At 45.8% G+C, this 14,528-nt stretch overlaps 3 protein-coding genes across 3 annotated transcripts; 1 reads left to right on the top strand and 2 right to left on the bottom strand.

Moving 5' to 3' along the window:
- The first annotated feature begins 16 nt into the window (after positions 1 to 16).
- Positions 17 to 1,957, top strand: stmp1 (short transmembrane mitochondrial protein 1). The gene is made up of 3 exons (XM_075472459.1): positions 17 to 169; positions 380 to 433; positions 1,494 to 1,957. The coding sequence occupies exons 1-3, from the start codon at positions 155 to 157 to the stop codon at positions 1,563 to 1,565; spliced, it is 141 nt and encodes a 46-aa protein (XP_075328574.1). The 5' UTR covers positions 17 to 154; the 3' UTR covers positions 1,566 to 1,957.
- Positions 1,103 to 2,685, bottom strand: smkr1 (small lysine rich protein 1). The gene is made up of 3 exons (XM_075472458.1): positions 2,607 to 2,685; positions 2,456 to 2,481; positions 1,103 to 2,375 (listed from the first exon to the last, which is right to left on the bottom strand). Exons 2-3 carry the CDS (start codon positions 2,459 to 2,461, stop codon positions 2,136 to 2,138), a joined length of 246 nt encoding a protein of 81 aa, XP_075328573.1. The 5' UTR covers positions 2,462 to 2,481; positions 2,607 to 2,685; the 3' UTR covers positions 1,103 to 2,135.
- A 549-nt stretch (positions 2,686 to 3,234) lies between these two features.
- Positions 3,235 to 13,700, bottom strand: dhx57 (DEAH (Asp-Glu-Ala-Asp/His) box polypeptide 57). Its single transcript, XM_075471381.1, has 23 exons — positions 13,604 to 13,700; positions 13,191 to 13,523; positions 12,903 to 13,103; positions 11,616 to 12,517; positions 11,341 to 11,525; positions 11,118 to 11,239; positions 10,303 to 10,498; positions 10,089 to 10,213; positions 9,381 to 9,514; positions 9,247 to 9,301; positions 8,973 to 9,172; positions 8,760 to 8,876; positions 7,696 to 7,792; positions 7,435 to 7,608; positions 7,130 to 7,330; positions 6,771 to 7,047; positions 6,592 to 6,687; positions 5,790 to 5,873; positions 4,948 to 5,085; positions 4,778 to 4,852; positions 4,544 to 4,678; positions 4,206 to 4,406; positions 3,235 to 4,111 (listed from the first exon to the last, which is right to left on the bottom strand). Exons 2-23 carry the CDS (start codon positions 13,286 to 13,288, stop codon positions 3,968 to 3,970), a joined length of 3,957 nt encoding a protein of 1,318 aa, XP_075327496.1. The 5' UTR covers positions 13,289 to 13,523; positions 13,604 to 13,700; the 3' UTR covers positions 3,235 to 3,967.
- Between the last annotated feature and the right edge of the window lie 828 nt (positions 13,701 to 14,528).

Here is a 14,528-nt window from a genome sequence, read left to right as displayed (position 1 = left end):
ATCGCGCATGCGCATACGTTTGTTGTGAGAGGCTAGCTTGTTAGCCGAATGGTTTAGTTGATTTTGCTCCTCAAACTTCGGAGAAACTTCCTGCTTTATCTACAGATAAGTTCGTTTGGTGTGTGCAGACCTTATTCGCCACAACTATTCAACCATGTTGCAGTTCCTGGTAAGCTGAATTCTTATTGTCATCCATAATATCGTTCTTTTTGGTCAGGATGCTGACTCCTATTAGCATATCTGAAAATGCATACGGGCTAGTTTTGGTCTAATTGAGTTTTGTTTTTTTCCTGATTAAAAGTTTAAATTCTTTAGCAGCCACTTGATATTTACTTGATAGTGAGTAACAGCCTATCTTCTCTTATTTGTTTCTCTCCAGGCTGGCTTCACCTTGGGAAATGTTGTGGGAATGTACCTCGCACAAAACTACGAAGTGAGTTGTTTTTCAGTTTTGATTTATTTGTTTTATTATTATTCACACCACCACCTCATTAACTTTCTTTGTTACAAACTTTAGCGACACGTTTCACTGTCTCGTCCCTACTTAATTTATTTGACCCTTTTTCCTTTACTTCTTGCTGTGTTTGTCAGACCTTTCTCCCCTCTTGAGTCATCTTTTTCCATAGATCACCCAAGGTCCAAATCCAAATATCACCACCAGTTGTTAGGAGAGCCAAGCTTAACCTTCTTAATGTAAAAAACTACTGAAAATTATATTTTAGGTCGATATTGTTTGTGTAATAATCATCTGTCCACCCTGTGAAAGTATACTTCTTATTTAGAGTCTCCTCCTCTTTCCCAAAGTTTAATGAACCCAAATTGGGAAGAACTCCCAGGGGTTATTATACTAAATAAAAGTTATTTAAAGTTGTCTAACCCTAACCCAAGAGTAAAGTTTAAGTATAGGTTCCTAACTGGATAAAATTACCCAGAAGTATCGAAATAGCAGCCACGATAAGAGCTGTTTGGATTCTTTAAATGCCAAGGAGAGGACCTTGAGAGCTTCCTATTTTATCGCCTTTCAGCTTAGAAAACACTGGACTATCGTTTATAACTGAGAGGGAATAAATCCATCCTACAGATATTACTAACTGGGATAAAAAAGTAAGAGTGTGTGAGCAGCCTGTGACAGCAATACCTTTCACTTTTGTGCCTTTTTGTTTCCTGCTGGGGGAAAAAAACCCAACCATGACCGTGTTCTAACTGGGTGAGGGCTTTGTAATACTTTGGGTTGTTTTGTTTCCTGCCCCTGTGTGAAAGTAAAGAGCATAATGAGAAAAGATACTGTAGAGATAATAAAGAGGCCGCCCATCTGTGGAGGGAACCAAAGACCTGCAGATCTTTGAGCTTCTTACCGAGAGGAGACGTGCAGAAAATTAGAAAAACATATAAGTGGACATCTGTGACACTTTGTCTAAACATCGTTTGATGTTCTAAGCCAAAACAAGCTTTCATTGGACCGGATTAACCTCCATGTTCTGTGTCCCGTTTAGGTTCCCAACATAGCCAAGAAAATTGAGGCCTTTAAGAAGGACGTGGAGGCCAAGAAGAAACCCCCGGAGTGAGAAAAGAGGGACCGTAGCAGACGTCCTGTGCAGAGAAAACTATTTATTTTACAGGGTTATTAATGCGCCTTGTGTGCGTTTGATAAAGGGGTCGATTTTGTGAAATATATATGAAAATTAAAGCAGTGCCTGGAACAAGATTTGTTTCTTCCTTTAGTTTCAAAGGCAGGTTTGCCTGTTTTTCTACGATAAATCGTGCTGAGACTGAATTTAAAGAGTCGTGTAACTAACTGGTGGGACCACCTGGAGTCCAGTTTGGTCGCTGGCCTTCTCCATGATGCAGTGTGGTGTTCGTATTTTTAAACATGCTGATCACTATCACCAAAGCAGCTCTCTAACATGCATTGTATTGTACAAAAAGTTTCCATATTGTCAATAAAAACTGCCAAACATTTTGTCGTATGAGCACAAACACAATTCTGAATCGTTCATCTCATAATAAAGTTGCAGATGGTGAAATTTGAAGTCTTGGCTCGTTGACTTAAACTGGGTGTACGTAACAACTATATCCACCAGATGGCGCCAAAACAGCACCTGAGCCCCGCTGTTAGTTCCTGAAGGATTTCAGATCTACTTTTTCTTCCGTTTGGTTCCCTTTTTCTTCTTTTTCTTGGCCGGTTTTGGCCACCCAAAGCCTCTGAACTCCAAGCAGTGTGCTGCATTGTGGGAAATGTAGTAGAGGTTCTCCCTGGCTGCAGGGCTGAAGGCGTCCACCTCACTCTCGGTACATTTGGCACTGGAGGACTTCTTCTTGGGTTTTTTTGGCGTCCGAGTCTTCTTGTGGGATCCTGATTTTCTGGATTTGTTTGGCTGCGAAAAACATCAAAAGCTATTCTCTCAGTTTACGTTTGATTACCTTAAATATGTTGAATTACTATCAAACACTGTACCATCATGAAAGGTGTCGTCTCCTCATCTCTAAGACAGACATAAAGGAATGATGTAGCCATTACTTTTTCCTTCTTACGTTAATAACAGATCGTTTAACGGTGATTTAGGATAAAAAGCTCTAGAAATATCCCCGAGTTACAACGATCTTACCAGTTCTGGGCTTGGCACTGGGTGTTTCTGTGGCAACCGAGTATCCTCAGACCAGATGGCATTTGTTTATGTGCCGTTGTCGTAGAGACGTGTGAATGAAGGGGCTGGTCTCTGTGACAAAGGTCCAAATTCCTCTGAATCTGAGACGCCCAGCCCCTTCAAACTTACTCTGCTGCCGTTCACATATTTAATGTTCCATATATAATATACAGTCAGGCGAAAAATAACAGACACCCTCTTTTTAATTCCAAAGTTTGACATAATCACGACGCTTAAAAGAAAATAAAAGGATGAAAACTAGAGAAATACAACCTCAGATCAACAACAACAACACAGCAGATCATTATCTACTTCACAAAAACTAAGTGCACCCCCTCCCAACAGCTCGCTGGATCCCATTTCTGTCTTAATCAGAGACATTTTGGCTGCCAAACTTCTCCACTTTGGTCTCAGTAAGGCTTTTAAAACCCAACTTCCAGAACTTTGTTCCTCACCCGAGCAGAGAATTCCTTAATAACTCATAACAAAAGCCTATGTGAACATATTTGCCCTTAATAACAAGTAAACAAAACAGGAAACGCTCAAAGCGGGTGAATGCTTTAGTAAAGGCACTGTACAGCAAGAAAAAAACAGTTTAGCTGTCCACGTTTTAATCATCGATCAGCCTGATTAAGTCACAGCTTAGAGCTTCTGAGGTCAAACACTGTCGATCATTACACTGAAAAGAAGAAGGGATAGAAAAAAGAAAGCCAGCCGACTGCCATCACCACTTTAATCTTCATCTTAGTGCAGTGAAATTCATAAGTTCTTTGGCAACTTCCACAAAAAGCCCTTCCATTCACAGCGCAGAAGTGCGGCTCTGACATCACGTTTAAATACATTCAGCCAATGTAAAACAACTGAACATCATGCAGAAGCTCTTGGATCTCTCAGTCATGCATTACACATAAATACCCACCGACACACGGTCACTTAAGTTTAAGAAATCCAATATGGACCCAAGGAACCTCTCAGTTGTGAGCGAGACGCACAACCAAAAAATGCTATCCGACATCAGCAGCGTGCCAGTTTACTGCGCATCCAGTAACATCGAGGCACCCAAACCTTTTGGTATTGCTGCAGATTGGAAATATAAAGACTTGATCGCCTGCATAGAGACATGTTTTCTACGGTCAAAGCAAGATTTCATTTGAAGAGCCCCCAAAAACAGTGAATTCACACTTCTAAAGTGTCCAGTTTTCTTGAGGAATCCAACCCAAACTTAAACTTTTTTCAGTTTTGTTTTCCACTCGGCTGATTCGGAGGATTCTGTGGCAGGAGCACGAATGACGTGTACACAACAGAGCTCCGTGCTGTGTGCGTTACTGGGTGGTGACGAGGTGGACGATCATGTGGATGATGCGGGAGCCGCGTGGGCAGCTGCACAGGTCCATGCTCGGGCTTCGGATCTTATCCTCCAGGAGCTGATCCAGCTCCCAGCGCAGCTCCTTCACCAGCTCAGCCACCTGGGAAAACACACACATTTACAAATCCCAGTTAACTTGTGTAGAATTTTTTACATCCACGTTGTTTGACAACTAAAGACGCCTATTTGGACACCTGATGCGAGGCGGCAGCGAATCGGATCCATCCGTCGTCCAGGGAGATGACGAACTGGCCTTTGTGCAGCTCCACGTTGACCTGACCGCCCCCGAACAGAACCAGCGGGTAGACGGACACCATGCTGCAGTCTCTGATGAACACGCGGCTGGTTTTCACCTTCTCGTGGTAAACCAGGTAGGGGCTGTCGTAGTGGCGCACCTGAGGCACAAAGACTTTGGCGTTAAATCTACAGCTGAAGGCTCAAATCCTGGTTTTCCAAGATCTGAACCCAGAACAGAGGCAGCGGTTTGCTCCTAATCTGTGGAGCCAGCACTGATCCTTGGGTTTCAGCTCACCGTGTAGTTGACGGACGACGGGTGCACGTGCACGCAGCCATCGTTCTTGGTCACGTAGCGGAGCTCGTTGGCTTTGGGCTGCATCTTCATGGCTCCTTTGCTGGTCAGCTTGTAGTTCCCCTGAGGAGCATGAACCTGGAAGCAAAGCGCAGATATCGATCGTGAGGTGTTTTGTTTTTGTATTTATTTAGATTTTTTCCTTCCAAACTCAAATGGCAGGTAGTGATGGTGCACCTGGACCACATTGGGATACAGAGCAGCACACAGCATGGCGGACATCAGCCGGATGTTTCCGGAGTTGAGGTTTGCCTGAGAAGCAGAAGACCGTTTCTTAAGTTTCACACCATTTTCTTCTAGATTCAAATGAGATAACCGGTTCCTGTGTGTGTGTGTGTGTGTGTTACCTCAGGACCAGTAGCCTCCAAAACGCCATCTGTGCCCTTTGAGGACATGCGCTCGATGATCCTGGCCCTCAGCCCCTCCTTGATGAAGCCGATGTCAGAGAGCAGCTCAGCAAACTGTCTCTTCAGGCTGGCGATCTCCTGCACAGGACGTTCACCACTTAAATTATCTTCCAGAATCACCCCATTTACCTTAAAGTGGAATTCACCCTTTAAACAACATCGTGCCCAATCGCTATATTTGACCATAATATAATAGTGAAATGTGCTGCCACTGGGTATTATGTCTTCATATTAAATATAAAACCTTTTCATTTTTTAGAAATGGCGATTTGACGCGTCATGAAATCACCGGAAGAAAAAATAACAAACTACAACAATTCTAATGAGTTATAGTTCTACTTCATGACACAAGAGGGCGCAAGAACACATACAAATGATGGCAGTATGGATGTACATAATGTATTTTGACACACTGGACTATCCGTAGTCAGATATTTGTGTGTGCTATCTATCTATCTATCTATCCATCTATGTCGCTGTCTCTATCGCTGTCTCTCCGCTCTGCAAGTTGCTTCGGCTTGTCGCGTTGGTATGGCAACGGCCTGGTTACACGCAATGCATTCTGGTTAGTTGAGCCAATCAGTACACTAGTGAAAATTACGGCTCAAGACGTAATTGTATACAATTTTACAAAATAACGCAAAATCTTTTTTTTTTTTTTTTAAAGTAAAATACCAAGTAAGAGTACATTATCCATGTTAATAGTGCACGATGGCTAAAGGTGAATTCCACTTTAAGGCTCAAGCTATTTATTCATGACTTTAATCTGAGAGCCGCCCGACCTGTAAACCTCGCCACGACAGGAAGTTCTCCCTGCAGTAGTAGAAGCTGGCCTGGTTGCCGTTCTTTGCGGCGTTGCACCATCCCTGCAAAGCAGAAATAATCCGTTAAAGGTTTCCTCTCCCAAACAGACCAGGAGAAACTCATCCATGCATTCATCTCCAGTAGACTCTTTTAACTGGACCTCCCTAAAAGAGCATTAAACATCTGCAGCTCATCCAGAACGCTGCTGCTGGAGTTTTAACCCGGACTAAGAGATCTGAACACATCCCAGCAGCTTTAAAATCTTTACTCTGGCTTCCAGTCAGTCACACAATAGATTTTAAAAGCCTGCTGATGGTTTACAATCTGTGATCTGTTCAGAGAATATAAAGCCAGCCGAGCTCTGAGATCCAAGGACTCAGGTCAGCTGGTCCAGTCCAGAGTCCAGACTAAACATGGAGAAGCAGCATTTAGCTGTTATGCTGCAAACAAGTGGAACAAACTGCCAGTGGAGATTAAACTTTCACCAAATGGAGACATTTTTAAATCCAGGTTAAAAACATTTCTGTTCTCATGTGTCTATGCATGAAATCTGCACGATATCTTTGAACTTATCTGGACTGTTGCTTGTTTTTAAATTAATTTAAATCATTTTATTTGTTTCTCTTTATATTCTTTTATATATTTTTAATGCTTCTTCTGCAAAGCTTTTCTTTTATGTTAAGCTTTGAATTGTTTTGTACATGAAATGAGCTACAAATAAATTTGATTTGATATAAAACATAACCAGAAACTGTATAACCAAAGACGAGCAGGCTGTACCTTATACGCCTGACACAGAGCCAGATGGTCACTATTGGCAACTGCAAAGCCAAGTTTCTTCTCGTTGGCTTCCTCTCGCTTGTCCCACGGAGACACCTGGAAACAGACCAAGTTATTTCTGTAGAATAAGTCCCTTTGGTGCAATCATACGCATAAGAAAAAGAAAAGCGGCTTCTTACAAACGGGGATTTGAAGGCCAGGCTGGCAGCGATGGTGAGCGCCGGGTCGAGGCAGCGGAAGATGGCGCCGAAGAGCATGAGCTTTCCGATGCGCACGTCCACGGGCAGGCAGGCCAGGTGGTAGCCCAGCGGGGTCAGCTTCTCGTCCGCAGTCAGAGCTCCCAGGTCCTGAAGGCGCTGCTTGGCGGCGTCCAGGCTCTCCATGGCCGGCGGCTCGATGAGCCGAGAGAAGACCCGCTCCAGCGGCTGCTCGGCAAACACGTCCAGGATCTTGATTCTGTCAGAGAAAGGGCAGATCTGAGCCTCTGTTGTCCAGCATTAAGTCTGTTTGTATTAGCAGAGGAAGCAGATGGATCTACCGGAGGCAGAGCTGCTCCAGAGGAACTCTCTGGATCTCGGGAAGCTGCTGCTCGGCCAGCTGGTGCTGGAAGCAGTGGCTGGTGAAGAGGTGGAAGCAGACGCCCGAGGCCACGCGACCCGCTCGACCTTTCCTCTGCACGGCGTTGGCCCGAGAAACCCACGAGTCCTCCAGGCTCTCCATGCTCTTAGTCGCGTCATACCTGAAAATATTTTCAGACTTGGACTTAGAAATGTGTCCATTTAAGAAGGAGAAAGCCAGAAATCTACTTTAATGTCACCCGAGGCTGGAGCAGCGCGCGGTTACCTCTTCTCCTTCATCTTGCCGGAGTCGATGACATACACCACGTCGTCGATGGTAACCGAGGTCTCAGCGATGTTGGTGGAGATGATGATCTTTGTGACACCCTGCGGAGGCCGGCTGAACACGGCCTGCTGCTCCTCGTTGGATAAGGTGGAGTGGAGCGGGTACACCGTGCACCTGATGGACGTGAGATAAAGCCAGAACATCATGCTGCTTCTCTATGAACGGAGCGCTGCGTGGCCAACAGTAAAAACACACACAGACCTGGAGGCGCCTCTGTTGTTGAACATCCTGTTGGACTGCAGCTGCTCGTAGAGCATCTTAATCTCAGCGAGGCCCGGCATGAACACCAGCACCGCACCTGCAGGCCGACACCACAACAACAAACAGCTCAAACAGTCTGCGGATTTCTCTCTTTTCTCTGTCTGTTGCATTCCCACTGAGGTCTAACTTTCAGCCTTCAGTACCGTTATATTTCTGTGGGGTTTTGGATTTGGTCTTAGAGCATGAAAAGATCAGACACCGACACTTCATTGCTTCGACTTCACTGTTTTCTTGTCACAATCTGAGCAAACTCTCACTCTGAATCTTCCTCACAGCTCGTGCCGTTCAATGCGTCATATCAGCTGTAGAAATGCTGCTACGAGGAGATTCTGCTTTCTCATCACAGTCTGAGCTCAAACAGTCAGAAGACCTACAGCGGTGCAACCTAAAGCTAGCAGATCGATGGATATCAAACCCGAGACGTGTTCAGCGCTCAAAGGTTCCCAACCAGTAAACTCTTCCTACCCCATGCTTTCTGTAGATCAAACAGAGGCCCCGGGCCCCCTGATGTTTCCCATCAGCTGCTGGGGGCAAATTAAAAAGTTTAAAGTCATCGAAATAAAGTTTACACTCCAGTTACTATTTTAGGTCTGTTAAAAGGCACACTTATGTAAGCAGTCCTGTAATCTATGAGGATTTATTTCAACATCAGAAAGCCAAAATAACTTCAATTAACACCTCGAGTCTCAGAGTACATCAGTCCTCTGTTTTATAGATTAATTAAGCCCTAATGTTTCCTGTCTTCTCTAAAAATGGATTTAATCTTGGCAACGGTTCATCCCTCTGACCCGACTGTGTTGGCTTAACTGCCTCTCAGGTTATTTCCCAACCAAACAATCACTGTTTTCTGGCCTCTGCCTCCACCATCAGCTCTTCAGTCTCACTCTCTGAGGTTGTTCTTTGTTATTGGAGGGATGTGTTATCATGCTCTTGCCCCACATGAGGGTGCAGGCTCCTGGAAGAGGTTCCTGTGACTGGTGTGAGAACTGATGAGTGAGCCTCACCTGGTGGGTAGTTGTGCTTTCCATCTACGATCCACTCCAGCAGGCTCTCAACCAGGTCCATGTTGATCTTGTCCAGATCCATGGCAGCAATGGTCTTAAGCACAGACTTCTTAGTATCTACATGACCACAGCGGAACGTCAGAGTTAATTAATGAGAGTTTACTTGGTTTAGATCCTGGAGAATAAGTCTTGCTTCCTTTTTTACCAACACACCTTTGTATCTGACTGTGAGTTCCTGCAGGTTCAGCTGCTGGTCTGGGATCGAGTCTTTCACAAAGTCCTTCTTAGAGAAACACATGTAGTTCCAGACGTCGTCCCCCAGGTCATCCACCGCGTCCCTCTGCCCCCCTTTGTTGCCCCACCCACCGGAGGTCCCTGAGCGCGTGTAAGGGCTGCCGTCCTCAAGCACAAAGCTGCACACGGACGGTCACGGTATCACATTTCAACACAGCTCAACGGGAAAACAAACTTATCTGGATATTCTTACTTGGTTTTAGCGATTGCATCTTCAAGAAAAAGCTGGTCGACGGGGAAGGTGCGTCCTGTGAAAAGGCGAAAGTTAGGAGGGGCGAGAGGAAAATAGGCACCAGCAGAACACAAGCTGCAGCTGGGGTGGGTTACCTGGTATGTGGACAGTGGGACAGTTGCAGAAATACTCAGAGAAGAGGTTGGCATTGAGAGTGGCACTCATCAGGATGATCTTCAGGTCTGGCCTTTGAACAGTTAAGTCCTTAAGCACCAGCAGCAGGAAGTCACTGAAAGGCAAATCAAAATCAAATCAAATTTATTTATATAGCACATTTCGTATACAAACAATTCAAACTGCTTCACATAAAATAAAAGCATTGCAGCAGGGAGTGGGAGAAGCATTAAAAATACATAAAAGAATATAAAGAGAAACAAATAAAATCATTTAAATGAATTTACAGACAAGCAACAGTCCAGATAAATTCAAAGATATCGTGCAGATTTCATGCATAGACACATGAGAACAGAAATGTTTTTAACCTGGATTTAAAAATGTCTCCATTTGGTGAAAGTTTAATCTCCACTGGCAGTTTGTTCCACTTGTTTGCAGCATAACAGCTAAATGCTGCTTCTCCATGTTTAGTCTGGACTCTGGACTGGACCAGCTGACCTGAGTCCTTGGATCTAAGAGCTCTGCTGGCTTTATATTTTCTGAACAGATCACAGATGGATTTTGGGCCTAAACCGTTCTGGGATTTGTAAACCATTTTACAAATTTTACCATTTGTAAAATGGAAAGAATGAGATGACACGACGACGCTGAAAGCCTGAGGATGAGTGGACTCGTGTGTGTAATCTCACCTCTCTTCTGTCCGCTCGTGCACCTCGTCCACGATGACGTGCGTGACGCCTCTGAGGTCGGCTTCGCCCTCCAGTCTCCTGAGCAGAACGCCTGTGGTGCAGTACAGCAGCCTGGTGGCTGACGACTGACAGGAAGAGGCAGGAAGTTATTCAGTATCATGCAAATCTGAAAAACTTTGCATTTTCATATCGTGTACGTGGAAGGTATGCCCACCCTGACGCTCTCCAGGCGGATCTGGTATCCCACCGAGTTGCCCAGACTCTCGGCGCGCTCCTGCGCCACCCTCTGGCTCACGGAGATGGCAGAGATACGACGAGGCTGCGTGCAGATGATGTTGGCCACCTGCTCCGCCGGCCCGCTCAGAGAGTCATCCAGAATGAACTGAGGGATCTGAGTGGTCTTACCACACCTGCAAAAAAAGTTTAAATAAAGCCCAAATTTTCTAAATCGACGCACGTTTTCAGTATCCTACAAAAGTCTAAAGACATCCGTCGTTCCTTTACTGGTTCAAAGCAGCCAGGTGTTCTTTATCATTAGTTCTCTTGACTTTCTGAAGCTTTTCTTTGTACAATAACTGCTTTTTCATGCATTTTTACTCCAGCGCTTGTAGCTGACCACCTTCAGAGGAACTAGTTTGTTAAGCCAATTAACCCAAGCCTTATATGATTATATATAATATGATGACAGTTTTATCTTATTCCATTTTGTTGTATTTTATTGCTTTCACAGTTCTTTTGTTTTCACTTATTCTTCTCTTTATTTATTACCTACTGTAAAGCACTTTGGTACATCGTAAGGATTGTTTGTAAAGGGCTGTATAAATAAAGTACATTTACATTAAATTTGCACCCAACTCAAGCAAAGACTCTATTTTAAAGCACTTAATTAACCTGCAGCCTGTTGCAAAGATGCATTATTTGCTCCATTTTCTTTAGTTGCATCGACTAAAATAAAAAAATAAAAATAAAAAAGCAAAGATGACAGTTTGACAGCATAAAATGGTATTATTGTACCATAAAGTCACCTACCCAGTCATCCCACTGATCACCAGCACCTGCGAGCTGTCCAACACATCTAAGATGTTCTCCTTTTCTTTCCACGCGGGCAGGTTCCTCCTCTGCTCCAGCATGGATCTGAAGCGTCTGGATGACTACATCAACAGAAGAATGGAAGAATGGAAAGTCACCAACACACGTGCACCGCGCTGAAGCGCACATTCACTAACTATGTATTCGTTTTGGTCAGTTGTACCTGTTTTCGCCGGAACTCTCGGCACAGCTTGCCGTTTTCTTGCAGAAGGTTGTCCATCTTCTGGTTGTGCTTGTTCACCATCTTCTTCCTCAGGTTGACGTAGCTCTCGCTCTCCACTGGAACAGCCTCAACCTCCGGGTCGTCTTCTCTCTCATCCAGCTCCTCTGCCTCTAATGTCTCTTTCACTGAAAAGACAGGAGCGATCACAGTTCTGAGTTCTACACAGTGAGAAACACTTCATAAATGGCATGAATTTCAGGATCTAGATGACTTACGATCTGCGGTTCTCTGGCTGTTGGCGGCCTTCCTGCTGTTGGAGTAATTACTGCTGCTGGTGGTGCTGTTAGTCCTGCCCTCCTCGGAGCTGCTGCTCCTCACGCTCTTACTCTTTGCTGCTGCCACAGAGGGTGGAGGAGCTACAACTACAGGTGGCAGTGTGCTGTATTTATGGTGACTGACAGCCAACAGTTCTTTCATGCACACCTCATCCTCACACATGGTTATCAGAGTGTAAACAACAGGTTCGCTGGACTTTGCTGCGGCCAACGCCTCTCTGAATAATCTCTCCGTGACGCTGAGCCTCCCGGCGGCCCCGACAGACTCATCATTCGTGCTGAAGGCCACGATCGGCGCCTGGTGAGGGTAGCGGTTTCCTTTGGGGAAGCGGACCTCCAGTTCGTACTCAGGAGGAGAGTAGCTGGTGAAGCCCGGCTGGCTCGGGCCCTGCGGGTTTGAGGAACCAGCCTCAGACCTCTCTTTGCCTTGGAGTTCATGCCTGAACCTGCACTTGTCTCCAAACCGGCAGCCTTGGTCTCTCAGGTAGAATCTGCAGATGCCCCGACTGTTGGCAGCCCCTCCCGCGTGTCGACCTCCGGTCTGTCCTCCGTTCTTGGCAGCATCGTGTGAGAGGAACGACAGATCCAGGGTCACTCTCCAGACTGCGTTGGCGATGCGCTCATTGAAGCGCTCCCCATAAATGGCGGCTAGCGCCAGAGCCTCCTCCTGCCTCTGACTCAAGCACTCGTCCATCGGCACCCCCTGAACGCCGTCAGGGGAAACGGCTTTCTGTCCGTAGCGCTCACTGAAAACATCGTGGAGCAGCTGCTCCAAGGTTGCCCCGAACTCTCCGCCACCGGACTCCAGCGCCTGCTTACTGCGCTCCCGATCAAATCCATACCTGCACAGCAGAAATATGAGAAAACAGAGGTTATACGACATATTAAGGGAGAGAAAATAGCGCCAAGCGATTGTGAGGTCTGACTTTTTCCTGGAGAACAATTTTGTGATGCAAATGTATTACTCTTTCGAACGCATATTGTTTTGAGAAGCAAAACGCTTTATTTTTTAAACCCCAGCCAACTAGCCGGACTACTTTTGTCAACGCCAAAACGAGGCTGGAACTCTGCTCACAGGACACAGCAGGGTGTAAGAAAATGTTCATAAATGATGTTGCTGATATGTGATGTCATACAGCTTCATGTCAAAAGAGGCGAACTATCCCTTTAAATACACACCAAACAGTCTGTCGATACGTATAACATCCAAAGAATAAATACAATCACCTGCAGAGTTTTCCGATGGCGAATAAGGAGATGACAGGCTCAGGGGTGGGACGCTCATCAACTTCCGGGTCGTATTCGGGGCTTTCTGCTCTCTCCACAGGCTCGTCGTTCGTGGCCCAAAACTGGCCTTCTTCACGGGGATCCAGTTCATCAAATTCCTCGTCCTCTTCTTCCAGACCAGAGTAATCCGAGTCCGATTCTCTGAGGCGTACAGGGTGGCAGGAATTCACTCGAAGGGACTATTTTTCCAGCAGATGAAAGGATGCAGATTTAGAAACATCTACTTACTCGTAGGGCTCCTCAGAATCCTGCGTCTGCAGTTCCCGCAGTAACTCCTTGAGCTGCTCTTGGTTCTCATTGGTCATGAAGATCTTCTGTAAGGGCATGCCGCTCGTCTCCGCTTTGATGCCGCCACTGAAGTTTGAGGAAATCCTGGTACTCGCCAGGGACCTCGGGAGAGACTTTCCGCTGCTTCTTGGATCCCTTCTGCTGTCCCGGTCTCGGTCGTTACCTCCCCTTCCTCGCACCCCGTCTCTGCCGCCGGGACGGCTGCCACCGGGACCGCTGCCGCCGGGACGGCTGCCACCGGGACCGCTGCCGCTGCCTCGTCCTTTACCAGATCTGCAAACAAAAGAAAACGGTCACAAAAAGGTCACAACTTCCATTATCTAACGTTTAATTCCATAATCATGCTTTTATACCTGCTGGAACGGGGACCAAGATCAAGGCTGAAATCCCCATCTTCATCCCAGCCACTAGCTCCTCCTTTCCGACCTCCTCCACCTCCACCACCTCCTCCTCGTCCTCTACCCCCTCCACCTCCTCTACCTCCTCCACCACCTCCTCTTGGCTTGTTAAATCTCCCCCCACCTCTGTTTGGCTTCCCACCTTTCTTCCTTGCATTCATCTTTCTGCCAAAACATACACAAGCAGTGTTGTCAACATGCCTTTTTTTTTTTTTACAAAGTATACTACCAACAAGCAGGGGCGAGGCTCGGGTATTTTTAGTGGTGCCAAGGCACCACCGTGAGATAGCTCAGCACCCCCTGGCTCAACACATTTTTAAAATATTATATTATGCAAAAGGGTGCATTATTTTAGTGACCATTTTATTTATTTTCTAGCATTTGTTTTTGTTTTAACTCTTTACTCCCAAAATAAATGTTGAGTTATCTTCAATATTTGTCTCAGGCTCTCTGTTATCCCTGTCGAGCCACAAGTCTTTTGAAATGAAGAAGTCAAAATTGAATGTTGTAGGGGAAAACACTACTCAAAGCAAAACTAATACGGCTCCAAAATTTATAAAAGGTACTAGTTTGCCTCAATTAGTGAGAAATAATGTGCATCTGTGAGCACGGGGGGCTGGGCACCCCTAAAGACCAGATCCTAAAATCGCCCCTGCTGCCAACACACAATTCTTGAAGAAATACCCCCCCCCCCCACACCCCCCCCCCCCACACACACACACACACACACACACACACACACACTGAAATATACATACCTTCAATCAGTGTCCCCTAATGGCAGCAAACAATCTGTGAAAAAGAGACACAAATTGCATGAATAGAGTTGGTCCTCTTAGCCTTGGCAGTAGGATAGAATCCGGGAAAAAGGCAGAGAGAG

The sequence above is a fragment of the Odontesthes bonariensis genome, chromosome 8, assembly GCF_027942865.1.
Source record: "Odontesthes bonariensis isolate fOdoBon6 chromosome 8, fOdoBon6.hap1, whole genome shotgun sequence".
In the NCBI taxonomy this organism is placed as follows: Eukaryota; Metazoa; Chordata; class Actinopteri; order Atheriniformes; family Atherinopsidae; genus Odontesthes; species Odontesthes bonariensis.
The sequence above is the reverse complement of the archived record's forward strand: the minus strand, read 5'-3'. Positions and strand labels throughout refer to the sequence as shown.